This window comes from Leucopleurus acutus (genome assembly GCF_964270905.1).
Source record: "Leucopleurus acutus genome assembly, chromosome: 10".
Lineage (NCBI taxonomy): Eukaryota > Metazoa > Chordata > Mammalia > Artiodactyla > Delphinidae > Leucopleurus > Leucopleurus acutus.
The window spans coordinates 80,263,286-80,279,085 of record NC_139153.1 but is presented as its reverse complement, the minus strand read 5'-3'; the positions used below and the strand labels follow the sequence as shown (position 1 = coordinate 80,279,085).

The following is a 15,800-nucleotide window of genomic DNA, read 5'->3' as shown; positions in this document are numbered from 1 at the left end:
TTATAGCTATGTCCCAGATTGATCGAGAAAGGTTATGTTGTAGTCAATGACTTCCACTCAAAAAGACTAGGGAATATTTCAGAAAGAATTGCAAACCCAGCACTTTAAGATTTATCCCTCGGCGATCCAGAGAGCGTGATTATCTTGATGGGCAAGGTTTAACTGTAGCATGCATTACACTCTTGGCGTTTCTGGTGTTAAAGCAGATGCACCTGCTTATTTTATTTTTTTTTTAGTTGAAGTATAGTTGGTTTACAATATTGTGTTAATTTCAGGTGTACAGCAAAGTGATAGTTTTATATACATTTCTTTTCCGTTACAGATTATTACAAGATATTGGAGATAGTTCCCTGTGCTATACAGTAAATCCTTGTTGTTTATCTGTACCTGCTTATTTTATATTTGATTTTTCAGAGTCCTCCTGGATCATTATACTTGGCTCTCTCCATTTTATTTTTTTTCTTTCTATGGACTGAAGAAATGGGCTTAGAACGGTGAAATATTATATTTAAGACACACAGCAAATAAGTTACAAAGCCAGGATACTGGCAGAAGTAGCAAAGGGCATAGCAGTGAACCTGGATGCTTTACCCAAGTAATTTGAGTGTGGCAACCGGTCCGTACATTTTACACTATTTTAGATAAGGAAATTCACAAAGGGTGTTACAGATTCAGGTTGCTGTTTTATAATTGGTTTGGACTAAGCAACTGTAGTAAACCGGTTTCGTGACATCTAGCCAGCAACCCTGAATGGTGTCAACCTTCCTGGCCAGATTCTTCTCCTAAAACAGCCTTATGTGTCGTTCCAGGCGCTTCGATATCCTTACTTCCAGGTTGGGCACCCCCTGGGCAGCACCACACAGAGCCTTCAGGATTCAGGAAGACCACAGAAGGACGGTCTGGAAAAGGCAGCCCCACCGTCTCACATAAAGCCGGTCCCTCCTGCCCAGCCCCCAACCAAGCCACACACGCGCATTTCTTTGAGACAGCAGCAAGCCAGCCAGCCCCCTCAGCATCTCACATACCCCTACAAAGCCGAGGCTTCCAGGACGGATCACCTCCCAGAGGACAAGCCAAGCCCTTTGCTCTTGCCATCCCTCCACGCCAAGCATCCCCAGGCAGTAAGCAGGAAGATTCACTCGAGAGCCCTGTGTCTGGCCTGTCCCTCCTCTGACCCTACTTACTGAGTGAAATATTTTCTTTTTCAGCAGATAAGGTCTAATTATCATAGATCTGTCTTTGCAATATCATGGAATTGTGAAAAGAGCCTTGGCTTTGGAGTTAAAGGTCTAAGTTCAAGTTCTGGCTCTGCCTGTGAATTACAGTGCCGCGCCTGGGGGCCTGGCCGCGGGGTGGTGGCCGAAGGCTGGACGCGGCCCCAGATCACTAGGGTCTCGCATCTCGGCTCTGCTGTTTCATAGCTTTGTGACCCTGTGCAGGGTACCTGGCCTCTGTGCTCCTCACTCCCTCATCTGTGAAACAGGGGTGGATAAGGAGAGCGCTAGTCATTGTTATTATCGACCCCTGTGGACTCAGTGTCCTAATCTGGAAAAGGAGGATCCTTGCCCACCAGACAGGGCTGTTCATGGGGATCAAAGGTCCTGCTGCTTGTGAAGATGTTTTGAAAATCGTCAAGTGCCCCACTAATATTTGTAGATCATTATTCCTATCGGTGCCCTCAGTCGATGCTGGTAATGCCAGGCTGTTGATGGAGCCCAGCTCTTCCTTTTCCTCTTGCTGTTCCAAAGGAAACAGTGAGTGTTAGTCAATAAGATAATAATCTGACACGGGAGCCTGGTTTCCATTAGCCTTATAGTGCTGTCTGAGAGTCTGATCTTCTAACACCTTTATGCAAAAATAATACTTTATCTGTCGACTAGCATTTACTCAGTGAGTGCCGGCTCCCGACTAGGGCAGCATGAGGTTACAGGGATGGTGTCTCCAGACTGTCCACTTTACCCCCGCCCCCCTGCAGCAGCAGTGGGTGTTTGGAAATTTCTTACTGTAGCTAATTCTGCAGTTAAATAGGATCCAGGTCTACTGAGAAGGCAAAGAAGGCATTAATTGCATTGTTTTCTATAAAAGAGCAGGTGACTGACACTTTAGCTATATTCTCTTACATTCTATTTAGGACAGTGTCAATCACACTAACTCTTTCAGAGATGAGCCCTGTTTCAGCATCCAGCCACTTTCCTCATACGTGAGAAGTACCTTAAATTTCTTTTTTTAAATCCTTATCTTACACAGCTTAGCGTCCCCATTGAATGAAAACTGATGTAATCTGTGCAGGCTGAATGACACAGGTCCGGGACTGTGTTTTCCACCGTTGTCCTTTCCAATAAACAGTATATTGCATATTGGGGAAGGAAACGCCCCAGAACCCTCCTTTACATAACCGAGAAAGTTCAGAATGGGGATTACTCGTGGGTGAGCTCCGTTAATGCCAAGTATTGCTTTTTTCCCCCCTCTCCTTGTATACACAGAGAATTCTCACTGGCCTGGAGCACAAAAATGGTGAGATCAAGCCAAAGAGTAGGAGAAGGTGGGGTCTCGTTTCCAGGTTAGCAAAGGATTCTGATGGCTGGGCTGACTTAGATGACTCGGACTTCAGCCCATCGTTCACCAGGATTGACCTGAAAAACAAGAAGAGACAGAGCGATGAGACTCTGTGCAGGCAAGTGTGGGCTCCTGTCTGTGCACGGACTGCACCTGGGGTCTGTGAGGTCATCTTTACGTCTGATGAGCTGCCCAGCTCGTGCTGACCGAAACCATCTTCTCCCCACTCAGATTTGAGAGTGTTCTGGACCTGAAGCCCTCAGAGCCCGTGGGCACCGGAAATAGTGCCCCAACCCAGACATCCTATCCCCGGTGCGACACGCCCACCTTGAGGTCAGCGGCCAAGCAGCACTACCTGAAGCACTCCCGGTACCTGCCTGGTAATAAACATTCCTGCCTCTGCTCTGATCACTGATAAGAAATCGTGTCCCTGGAATCACGTGTTCACAAAGATCCTGTTTTGGATTGCAAGTGCCTGGGGCTTCTCTTCCGAACTGGTGGGACCACCATAGAAATACTAGCTGAAGCCCAGGCTTCACATTCTTTCTTTTTTTTTTGGCCACATGGCATGCGGGATCTTAGTTCCCTGACCAGTGGAAGTGCGGAGTCCAAACCACTGGACCATCAGGGAATTCCCAGGCTTCACATTCTTATCTTCTGTAGTTGCCTAAGATAAGAAATTTGGTAGAGGAAACCGGGTCCAGTCCCCAGGGAAGGAGTAACCAGGAAGAACCAGGCAGCTTGCCCAAGGTCTCTCCAGAAACTACCAGCCCTGTGTGTTTTCTCAGGAAAGCAGATGGGAGCTTAGTCACCCCATGTGGCTGTACCACAGGGGTTAAGTGAAAACATTGTAGTTGGAGGGTACCCAGACCTCTCTTCGCATTCTCCGTATTCTAAGCGTACAGTGTTAGCCAACCGTTCATTCTCAAATTCATTCCATCAGTAAATCCGTATTGCACAGCGTCCCATGCTGGGCACTGAGAATCTGGTGGACACAATAGCCAGGAGGGGCCACTAGGCTGCCCACCTCTAGGGCCTCCATTCACATCACAGGCTATGCAGTGACTTTAGCCAGCAGCCTGTAGACAGTATCCTCACCCTCGTATTTTCTAGTGGTGGGAGACAGTCCCTAAATAAATGGACACACCATAGCCACAGATGGTGACAACTGGCGTTAAGGGTGATGAAATAGGGGCAGAGGCAGTACTTTAGACAGAGTAGCCGGGGAAGGCCTCTCTGAGCAAGTGACTCCGACCTGGGCCCCAGCGATTGGGAAAGAACTCCAGGTGCACAGAGACATGCTGAGCAGAGGGAATAGCCAGTACAGAGGCCTGCAGGCAGGAAAGGGCTTGGCTTGAGAGAGGCCAGCATATGGCCCGAGCCCCGTCAGAGAGGATGAGGTGTTAGACGCATGAGGCATCTTTGGGTGTCTTATAAGAAATTTGGATTTTATTTCATGAGCCACTGGAAGCTCTTGAAGGGTCGTAGCTGGTGGACTGACGTGCTTTTTTTGACATCTGTGTGCTGCATGGGTGAGGGGCCCACAAGCTGTCGCTGTTGTCCAGGTGGGGACAGTGGTGCTCAGACCCAGGGTGGAGACCTAGGGCGGGGAATGGAGGCCCTGCTGATGCACTGGTTCCCCACTCTTGACTGGGAACAGGCCTCCTAAATACTGCCAGACCTCATCGGGCTTGGCACTGTGGCCTTAGGAGACTGGCCTGCCACTTCCCAGATGACAGGGTATGGGGGGGGGCAAAGACTCCAGCTGCAGTGAGCACAGGCAGAGAGAGTTATTTCTTTTGGGCTCTAGGGGATGAAGAAGGGTAAAGGATGAATTGAGGTTTTCTGTTCTGAAAGCTACCTGCAAGGCCTGGTAGGAGTGGGAAGTGGGTGGTCCGGGGGGGGCAGTGGTTTGCTTGCAGTTGAGGTCAAGGCAGCCTTGGGCGTGAGGGAGTCGGTGAGGGTCATTGGTACAGACCAGAGTCACCTCCCATAGTCCATGTCAGGTTGAGAGGATGGAATTTCAGAATTCAGAAAGAGGAGAGCAGAGGGCTGCGGAGCTGGGCTTGGGGGTGTGGAGGGACAAGAGAAGAACTTGGGCAGCTGACGGAAAGGCAGTGGTCTGCGAAGGCAGATGAGTAGGAAGGCCGAGGGACCCAGAAGCCCAGGACTGCACCAGGTGGTCAAGACATCAGACGTGGACAGATCTGTTGGTAGAAGTTGAGGTCTGTCAGGCCACCCACCACCCCGAAGATGGCATCTTTCCTCTGCCACCTATCTGATGACATCATCATGGTCAGTTTTTGCTTTGATTGTTGAAACACGGGAAGTCTTTGACAAATTGGATTCTGCATTCGTTTCATCTCTGACATGTGATGCAAGATTAAATATAAATTTTGCATTTGAAAAACATTTCTTCCCTATTAGGAATAAATATAAGAAACGGCATACTCCCAAATCCAGGAAAGGATTTTATTCCATCTAATCCATGGTCTAGTTCTGGTTTGTCTGGAAAATCTTCAGGGATGGTATCAGTGGTCAGCAAAATAAATTCAGGTGAGTAATGATGATTAACCCCTAAATGATAAGAAGCAGATTCTCTGGATGTGGCAGGGTGACAAGCCGTGGAACCGCGAGGGCCTCTCTGGCGTGAAAACCCTGGGCCTCTTTTCCAGGCCCGTGCTGCCCTCTCTCACCTGGCAGCAGGCCTTGGGGACTCCGCCAGTTCCCTCCGGCTCCGCCGTCAAGAGTAGCAGGGGACGAGAGCAGTCTTCCCTGGTGCAAGGGAAAAACAGTCTTACGGGTCTGGATTCCGAGGCCCTGCTCTGTGGTGGGCGACCTCCAGGGCCACACTTCACTGGGTCTGCCTTGCTCTGCCTTCTCCCTTCTGTCTGATGGCCCAGCCTTAGCCGGGGGCATCAGAACCCCTTCTGGTTGGAAGGTGGACGGTTTGGAAGCCCCTGCCTACTCTTTTTATAATAGACAGATGAATTTCAGAAGTCCTCCAGGGAGACACACCCCGTGCCCAGTAGACAGCTTCCCCTGCTGTGGGCTGCTTCGCCTTCCACATGCCAAGTAAACATCTGGGCTCCTCTTCTCTCTGCCTTTGTCCATTGCGTGTTCATGTATTTTTTTATTTTTTTTTTTGTGGTACGCGGGCCTCTCACAGTTGTGGCCTCTCCCGTCGCGGAGCACAGGCTCCGGACGCACAGGCTCAGCGGCCATGGCTCACAGGCCCAGCCGCTCCGCGGCATGTGGGATCTTCCCGGACCGGGGCACGAACCCGTGTCCCCTGCATCGGCAGGCGGACTCTCAACCACTGCGCCACCAGGAAAGCCCCATGCTTTGTTTTTAGTATACAAGAAATACCTAGTATGGTTTTGCATGTTTTAAAATTTATATGCATATAATCCTGGATCTCCACTCATTTTAATAATTATATTACATATGCAGCAATTATACATCCATAGAATATATATCACATTATGTATAGTATTACATATACAATATATATAAGTGTATGATACCACGATTTATTATTCATACTAGAATATAATTTTTTTAATTCAAGTATAGCTGCTGTTCAATATTATATAAGCTACAGGTGTGCACTATAGTGATTCACAATCTTTAAAGGTTATGCTCCACTTATAGTTATTATAAAATATTAGCTATATTACCTGTGCTGTGCAATATATCCATAGTAGCTTATTTTATACCTAATAGCTTATACCTCTTAATCTCCTACCCGTATACTGCCCCTCCTCCCTTCCCTCTCCTCACTGGCAACCACTAGTTCTCTATATCTGTCTGCTTTTCTTTTGTTATATTCATTAATTTGTTAATATTTTTTAAACATCTTTATTGGAGTATAATTGCTTTACAATGGTGTGTTAGTTTCTGCTTTATAACAAAGTGAATCAGCTATACGTATACATATATCCCCATATCCCCTCCCTCTTGCATCTCCCTCCCACCCTCCCTATCCCACCCCTCTAGGTGTCACAGAGCACCGAGCTGATCTCCCTGTGCTATGCGGCTGCTTTCCACTAGCTATCTATTTTACATTTGGTAGTGTATATAAGTCCATGCCACTCTTTCACTTCATCCCAGCTTACCCTTCCCCCTCCACATGTCCTCAAGTCCATTCTCTACGTCTGCATCTTTATTCCTGCCCTTCCCCTAGATTCTTCATAACCGTTTTTTTTTAATTCCATATATATGTGTTAGCATATGGTATTTGTTTTTCTCTTTCTGACGTACTTCACTCTGTATGACAGTCTCTAAGTCCATCCACCTCACTACAAATAACTCAATTTTGTTTCTTTGTTAATATGTTTTAGATTCCACATATAAGTTATATCATACGGTATTTGTCTTTATCTGATTTATTTCACTTAGTATAATGACCTCCAAGTCCATCCATATTGCTGCAAATGGCAAAATTTTGTTCTTTCTTATGGCTGAGTAGTATTCCATTGTATATCTATACCACGTCTTCTTTATCCATTCATCTGTTGATGGACACTTAGAACATAATTTATTCATTCCTTCTCTTCTTGACCAACGTGTAAGTTGTTGACAGTTCTCACAGTTAGAGCACCGGAGTGAATATTGATGCCCCCTATAGGTGGTGTGCACGTGTGAGGTTTCTGGGTATCACGTAAATGTGTTAGCTTAAAGGCTGTGTTCATCTTGGACTTTGCCCAGCTGCTGTCCAGCAGGGTGTGGGAGTTGTGCTCTGCCCTTGATGCTCTTGGTACTGTTGAGATTGTCAACGGGTGCTCATCTGAGGGTGTGCAATGGCATCTTACTGTGGCTTCAACCCGCATGCCCCATTGACTAATGAGGGTTGAGCATCTTCTCTTGTGTTTACTGACTCTACGTCTTTTTCCTTCTGTGATTTCCTTGTTCAAATTCTCTTCCCATTTTTCTTCTTATCTGTCTAGTCACCAAAATTGCAAAATGTGCTCCGGCTGACCAGCACAGCTCCTCACACATGAGCTCAGACCCTTGCTCCCGCTCTGCCTTGAGCAGTTGCCAAGAATGCTCTGTGTTGTGAAGACAGAGAGCAGCTCTCCCCCTCATGAGCTCTTCCGAATGGATATAACTTCCATTTGTACAACATTCTTCATTATTCCGTGTGCACCTTGATTATAGATACACATTCACCCATCTGATACGTATTGACTACTTGCTATATGTAAGGCTTCCATGAACCGCCTGGGACACTAAGATGAATAGCACCCAGTTCCTGCCCTTAAAACTGTCTCAAGACAGAAATGACATAAAAAGTGAACGTATTTAATATATTTTAATAAGGATTAATTTTCTGGTTCTCGACAAGAATACTTAGCATAGAATTACTTATAACAGCTAAATAATTAACATAACCTGTATGCTGATCAATAAGAGAACGGTTAAATGAGCTATGGTTTAACCGTATTCTGGAATTTGTATGTACTGACATGGAAGGCTAACTCTTGTATGTTATGGAGCAGAAAAAGAAAATTCCAGAACAGCTTAAACTTATTATTACAAACAGAAAATTCCAAATTTCCCCTTTTTTTTAAGCAAACCAACCTACCAGCCTCCCTGTGGGTACAGGCTACAGGGTCAGCACCGTCTTGCACACTCTCGCCCCATCCCCCGGCGTTTCCAGCAGCGTAGTGTGGTGGAATGCTCTGCTCGGAATTCACTGTTTTTATCCTAATTCTTTTCCCCTGAAAGTCAAAACCTGGTTCTCTATTGTCCTGCCCCACTGTCCTTTACCCCCATTGGTGTCCTGTGCATGTCTTGGCAGTAACAAGCTTTTCCTTTTGCAAATCAGTTGGTTCCACCTCAACAAGTTCTAGTGGACTGGCTGGAAACTATATCCCTTCCTTTCTGAAAAAAGAAATCGGTTCTACTGTGCAGAGGGTCCACGTGGCACCTATACCTGACCCTTCCCCTGGTAAGTTCTATTTCAGATTATTATTATTCATGAATTGATTCAACAAACAGTTATCAAACAGCTGCTTTGTGCTGGACCTTGTAGGCCTAGGGTCCACGAGTGAAGGAGACACAAAACTCCTGTCCTCCTGGAACTTGTACTCTACAGACAGTAAGTAGACCAAATAAGATGCTCCTAAAGTGCCAAGGGGAAACTAAAGCAGGGAGTAGGGAGTGTGGGGTGCAGATGCATTTTACACAGGGCAGCCAAAGAAGACCTCACTGCAAAGGAACCATCGGGTAAAGATCTACAGGAGGTGAGCAAGAAAGCCCTATAATGCAGGCTCTTAGTGCCTGGGCCTCCAGGTAGGATGGGCCTGGTAGATGCAAGGAACAGCAGGGAGGCGGAGTGCAGGAATGGTGTGAACAAGAGGAGGGTAGCAGGAGGAGGAGGTCAGAGAGGTGATGGGGGGCGCCCCCCACAGGTCACTGTAAGCACGTCGTCATGACTCTGAGCCACATGGAAGCCCCCGGAGGGTTCTGAGCTGGGCAGTGAGGGGATCTGACTTCTATCTCCAGGCTCACTCAAGCCCTGTTGTCACTAGACTGAAAGGGCGAGCAGGGTGGAAGTAGGGAAACCAACCAGGAGGCTGTCACGATTATCCAGGTGAGGAATGAGGCTGGCCTGGGCCGGTGGTGATGGTTGACCTGGGCCAGGTTTTGGGTAGGTTTGGAAGGTAGAGCCAATAGGATTTGCTGAAAATTACAAGTGGGATCTGAGAAAAAGAGAAGGGTCAGGGATGACACCAGTAATTCTGGCCTGACCACTATAGAATGGGGTTGTCCTTAACTGGGAGGGAGGACCCTGAAGAGGCGGCTGCTCTTCAGCTCTCCTTTGCTAATATTTTTGTCACCAGGATGCTCTTTGCCGCACTTTGTTTGCATGGGTCCCGTATCAGTCAGACCCACCTTTTTCTTTCATTGCAGGTTATTCTTCCCTGAAGGCTGTGAGACCTCATCCTGGGCGACCTTTCTTCCACACCCAACCTAGAAGCACTCCCGGGTCGCTGCCCCGGCCTCCGGCTGCCCAGCCCGTGCACGGCCGGACGGACTGGGCTGCTAAGTATGCATCTCGGCGATGACTGTCACGAAGCCCTTTGTAGGGGACAGCAGGACACTCTCCCTCAGCCAGCTGGTGTTCTACCTGCAAGAGACTTTCAGATGGTGGAAAAGCAAACACTTTATAGTTATTCTTCTGAACTGAGACATTTCAATATTCATTTTTAAAGTTTTTTTTTTTAATATTGATTTGAATGCAGTACCTTTTTTGTACAAAGTTATTTTATTCTAAAACTGGGTCCCATTATTTTCTTAAACAGCAGCATTTTGTATATATGGATTATGTTTTAGCATTTTATACAGTCAACTTTGTAAGGAAGTTTTTAAAGATTAATTGATTTTCCTTTGGGGTTCCAGATAATATTTTATACAGATTTTTAAAAATAGAATAATAATGATGCAGTATTGCAACAGGGGTGCAATTTAAGGCTACACGATAAAGGGTTTTTCCCTCAGTGTGTGCAGATATTTGTGAAGTGGTTAAATTTTAAATGTGGCATATTCGGTACTTTAGGCTTTTTTGGACTGACCTCAGCACCAGAAAACTGACCATCTGCCGTTCTCAATACCATGTTATTGGTTTGACTTTTTGATACCGCTGTGCTGTTCTAAAAGTACTATTACATAATTCACTTTGTTTTCTTTTTACTCCCCAGATGAAAGAACTCTAAGTAAATATTTTTAGAAATGTTTATAACACCCTTTTTGGTGGTTGGAGATATCCAGCTGAAACCAAGCTATGCCATGATACTCTATTTTCTTCCATTTTTGAAATCAACTTGTATAAGTACCCACAAAAAGGAAGCTTTTCAAGCCAAAATGTTCTCCACATAAAGGTTAACACGGTCACTTAAACTATATCCCTGCCAAGATACATGATCCAAAAGCTAAGTTTCAAAGCAGCAGAAGATTTTTTATTATCCTAACCCTCAGAATGTTGCATTTAGCTCGGTTTTCATGGCAATCTGGGGAGCAGGAAAGATAGATGGCAGAGGTCCCACTGGTCTGGGAAGTCACAGCTACCATGATGTCAGTGTCTGTCACGTGCCACATTCAAAGAACTCTTAACCCTTGTGTAGTTTCTTTCAACAGTGAGAACTCTATATGGTGGGCAGAGGCTGTTCCATTGAGAGGAATGTTTACAGCAATTTTGAAAATGACAAAGCTAGTTTGGAGACAGAAAAAGACAGAACGTCCACTCTGATCCACCTCTGTGGGCACACTCGCCTCCACTCATGGTCGCCTGAAAGGCAAGAGAGAAGGTCACCGTCTGTAAACGCAGCATAGTCTCCGGAGTATATTGACTCACCTTCTCGCAGGGCTCAAGTCACTCTCATTTGGTTCCAGGATATAGCAAGTTGAGCCAATGAAATTGTCATCTTTGTCGGTTAAAATGAATATCGGCACCTTGATATGGTTCAACCTAGTAAGTTGGTAAATTTTTGCTTTGACGTATTCATAATATGTTGCAGCTTGAACAAATCAGGCTGGTTCCCAAGGGGCCCTCACCTAAAATCAGGGAGTAATTTGTGCTTTGGAGAGTCTGGCTCAAAAATATACCTGACCAAGCACCATGATCGCTGGGGGCGTGAGAAAAGCACACGATGGAAGTGGATTTGAGAGGTAATATTTTCCTGTTAACAAACTGGCAGCAAAGCTTCAGGAAATAAAGATGTATATGTAAGCACAACTTGAAGCTGAATTCATTTCTGTATTATATTCTCATTATCTCAAGCAGCAGAAAATGTGTTTTCAGAGATGAGTCCTTTACTATGAGGTTAATATTTATTTCCCCTTTCTGTATTATGTATAAAAAGTAAATTAATCTGAAAGCTTACCCAGCTTGCTGGAAAGCTGGTTTTAAATTGTAAATACCCCCTAGAGAACCAGATGGATTGTGAATACCATATTCTTGGCCCTCTAGCTTATGTTAAGGTCATTACATTTTTTTTTAATTGAAAAACCCAGTTACCTGGTTATTACACATTATAAAATTGTTTTTCTATTACGTTTGTAGGGCCCAAATTCGGAAAATATTTCACTTTTCTTCTTCTTCCGCTTTCATTTGTTTATCAGCAAACAACTTCCCTTGGGAAGCAAAACATGTTTATTCATTTGCAAGTCAAGTAGCTGACGCTGCATTGAGCAAACTAGAAGGCTGAAAAAACAATGTCAATTCTAAAGAACTAGCAAAATCCTATAAAGTTCTCTTTTCCCCCCCGCCCTGAAACGGGTAAAGGATAAATTGAGCATACAAGCTGTTTACTATAGAAGCAAATAGTCACCATTATTTTGTTAAGTGAAAATGAAATGCTACCTGTTGCCTATATTTTTAGTGACTATAGACTTACAAAATCTACTGCAAGACACCAAGAAGAGTGATGAGTTTAACTGTACCTATCCACGTCTGTACCTCATTTCCAGGCAGAAAGCTTTCTGGGACGTCAGGAAATGGTACAGTGCCCAAAGTTTCAGTGACAGTGGTATGCCAAAGGGTATGTGTGTGAACTGCAGGGAAAGTTGCATGGGCATAAAAGCTACTCTTGGTGTGATTGTTAATTTGACAATAAGCTGCCATTGATTACTAAGCCCTCACCCAACTCATGTATGATTTAAATAGGAAGAAAACTGATTTTTAAGCAATTTTTTAGACACATCTCTTGCCTAAAGGACTATATACGTCTAATAAACTGACGCTATGTCATCATCTGGAGTCATCAAAAGTTGAATACAGTCAAGGCAACCCACGTAACGCAAGAATCGTTTTGTTTTTAAGTACGAATTACCAGTACTGTTGGAGTTCACAGGCACCATGTCTTTTCACGAGGTGGCATCAAGCCATTGTTCTGGGCCATTTAGGAGAGAAAAAGAATGCGGGCTGTATGTTTCAGCTCAATGTATGATCCAAAGCAATGTGTTTATAAGAAAATGTTTTACATACTAATTATTTTATATCATTTAAAGCATACTGTAGCAACTTGTTTGTTTAATATATGTGGTTAATTTTTAGAATTATTTTTTACAATTTCCAACCAAAGTACTGTATTTTATATAATTTATTGTGAGGACCTTCTCATGGAAACCCATAGAAGACAAACTGGGGGCAAATATCACGTTAATCTGTATTATCAGTTTCTTATAGTCACTGTGCTAATGTGAATTTAAAATGACCTGAACAGTCTTCTGATGTGGATATTTCAATGCTGACAGCAATTTAGTCTCCTGGTTTGATTACAAGGGAGTAACTAAGAATATATTTAATTATAAAGCAAATATTCATATGATGGGAAGGTAGGAAGACAGAAAACCACTTACTCAAACCCCTTCTGAAATAAAATGTTCCTTTTTTGAATAGTTTGTCCTAAGGTGTTTAAAAACGTTAACTTTACTTAAGGAAAATTCTGCTCCAAATAAAGTTACAGTTTAAGAAAAATTGATTTGAGTGTTCTGTTTTTGTTTGTATGTTCTCCCATCAAACAGTAACATTACTATTTCCTAATTTGGAATTTTGATATTCTGTAACTTCTCCTTAACGCTTAATATAGTGTTACTGCTGTGAAATTGAAAGCATACACTTAGACTAGCAGTAGGAAGCATTATCTTGCAATGTGGAGGCTTTTTAAATCTAGCTTTTAGCAAGTTAGGTGAGTAGGAATATTTGAAAAAAAAAAAAGCAGGTCAACACAATTTCTTGTTGCTGATTTCATCATGATTAATACCTACCTTGCGTTTTTCTAGCTTTCACAGTACACTCACATGTACAATATAAACCTTCAAAAGAAACTCATAACTTCATGAATTCCATACAGAATTCCACAGGAAATTCTTCTCCCAAACATTCTTTGAAACCTTAAAAGAATTTTGAGGGAACATGATTTACCAATTAACCTTGTATCGGTGAATCCGTAGGTGATGTGCCCTTCACCATCAGAACATCCACGGACCTGGATGGGGGAAGGGTCAAAGACTGAGATGAGTTCCCAGGGCCTCTGAATATATTGATATATATCAGGTAGGTAGAAAGACACCATGAGTAAGACTGTCCCAGGCTGAGAGCAACTCCAAGGGTCTCCAAGAATAGAATGATTTCAGGGGCTTCCAAGGAGCAGAATGACCTAAGCATACCTGTTGTAGAATAGCAGAATTAAAATAACAGGAGTTTTTAATTTCTCCACAAGCTTGTTTAATGAGAGTCTTATGACACTGCCTTAGTTTCTCTTTCGGGTAAACAAGATTACTAGGATGATATGACCCCTAATTTATTAGGTTGGACATATGAAGTGTCCATTTTTGTAAGTTAGAAAAAATTAGTAAAATACCAACAATTTGATATGGTTCAACCAATTAGAAATAAGAAAATGGAGATAAAGGTTTGGCTGATCAACAACGTTTATAATAATGCTTGTCCTACCTAGTTCAATGAAAGCGAATCTTTGTAGAAAGGTGGGTTGAAAAAATTGATAAAGTATGACCACATTCAGCAGGTTTGGAAAATATGGCTTCTGCCTGTCTCACCTTCCAAGATGGCCCACACTGTCTGTGGAGTGTGTATTTCTCTGAGTAAACCTCCTTTCACTTAAAAAAAAAAAGAAATATATATGGCTTCCTACCTATGTCAACTTGAGTAATCTCTGTGTTAGGTCAGAGTTAGAAAAATGAAATTGAACACATATTGCTTTTCGTATTTGAAAGTGACTTTCCTGACTCTTGGTGTGCCCAGCTGTTCTTGTTTTTTCTTCTTACTTTACATATTTTCTCTGGATAAACTCACCCTTTTGCTGGCAAGTTAATCCATCTCAGTCCTCTCTTCTGAGTTGTCACTGGCCTCTTTTTTTATTTTATTTTTATTTTTTTATGGAAATATAGTTGATTCACAATGTGTTAATTTCTGCTATACAGCAAAGTTCTTCAGTTATACATATATATAATTCTTTCTTTAGTATTCTTTTCCATTATGGTTTATCACAGGACATTGAATACAGTTCTCTGTGCTACACACTAGGACCTTGTTGTTATCCATTCTGAGTATAACAGCTTACATCTGCTCACCCCAACCTCCCACCGGCCTCTTCAACTGTCTAGTGAACATTTCCAGTTGTACGGCTCGCAGGAATGAAAGACAAACCTACTCATGATTATTTCCCCCAAACCTTTATGGAGCTAGAACCAAGGTATCGTCCATTCATTCATTCATTCATTCATTCTTTCAACAAGTGTTCTCTGAACGCCTTCTCTGTGCTAAGCATTATTCTAAGAGCAGGATATACAAAAGTATATTGTAAAAAATATGAAAATCCCTAACCTCTTGGAATATACATTCTATCAAAATTTCAGACAGATAACAAAATAAATTAAAAATATAGTATGTTAGATGACAATAAATGTTATGAAAAATAAACAAGGAAGGTGGAAAAGGAAGTGTGTGTGTGTGTGTGTGTGTGTGTGTGTGTGTGTGTGTTGGGGGGGCATCATTCTCGACCTTTTCTCTTTCTCCTTTCCACCTCATTAATATTTCACCTTTTCTTACCCATCTTCTTCACATTTTTGATGCTACTATAATTCACACGGACATTTAACAGGTCTCTCTTTCCCCACCCCACACAGTCCCAATTCATCCTCCACGTTTCTGCCAGAGAAATCTATGGAAAATAAAATCTGATCTTGTTATTTACTGTAATTGATCAGCAGCACAGGCTTCTCAAGCCAGGTACTCTCAAAAACCCCTCCTGGGTGAAAACAATAATCAACAACATCTATAGCCTGAGAAATAGCAGAAGCTGCCTCTAGAAGCAAGAGAGAGTTCTGAAGGCCTTTTGGAGGCATATATTTTTAACTTTAAAATTCATGTGAATTTTTCTATACTAACCTTGACGGTTTTAAAATATTTTAAAGTTCTAACTTATCTACCAGCCAAATTACTTTTTTAGCCCCATTGATACCTCTACCCCAAGGCCCCTACTTCCTTCCATCCAAGAAGGTGCTATGTTTAACCTGTGGCTTAAAGCAGTTTTGAAAGTGTGCAAAATGAAGGAGAAGCTCAAGACGATTCACTGGGTCAAGGAAGAAAGAAGGAGGGAGAGGAGAAAAAAATATATGTATATATAAATATATAAAATATATATTATATAGAAAATATATGTGTATATAATATATAAATGAATATATATTTTATATATAAATTATATAATCACACA

At 43.0% G+C, this 15,800-nt stretch overlaps 1 protein-coding gene across 1 annotated transcript in view; it reads left to right on the top strand.

Moving 5' to 3' along the window:
* Positions 1 to 12,970, top strand: part of CILK1 (ciliogenesis associated kinase 1) — a 34,331-nt gene extending 21,361 nt beyond the window's left edge. The window contains exons 8-13 of the mRNA XM_082848842.1: positions 810 to 1,121; positions 2,484 to 2,674; positions 2,788 to 2,936; positions 4,984 to 5,112; positions 8,387 to 8,509; positions 9,475 to 12,970. Of these exons, the coding sequence (XP_082704968.1) occupies positions 810 to 1,121; positions 2,484 to 2,674; positions 2,788 to 2,936; positions 4,984 to 5,112; positions 8,387 to 8,509; positions 9,475 to 9,629 (1,059 nt within the window). The 3' untranslated portion in view covers positions 9,630 to 12,970. The remainder of the gene's footprint in view (positions 1 to 809; positions 1,122 to 2,483; positions 2,675 to 2,787; positions 2,937 to 4,983; positions 5,113 to 8,386; positions 8,510 to 9,474) is intronic.
* Positions 12,971 to 15,800: the final 2,830 nt, after the last annotated feature.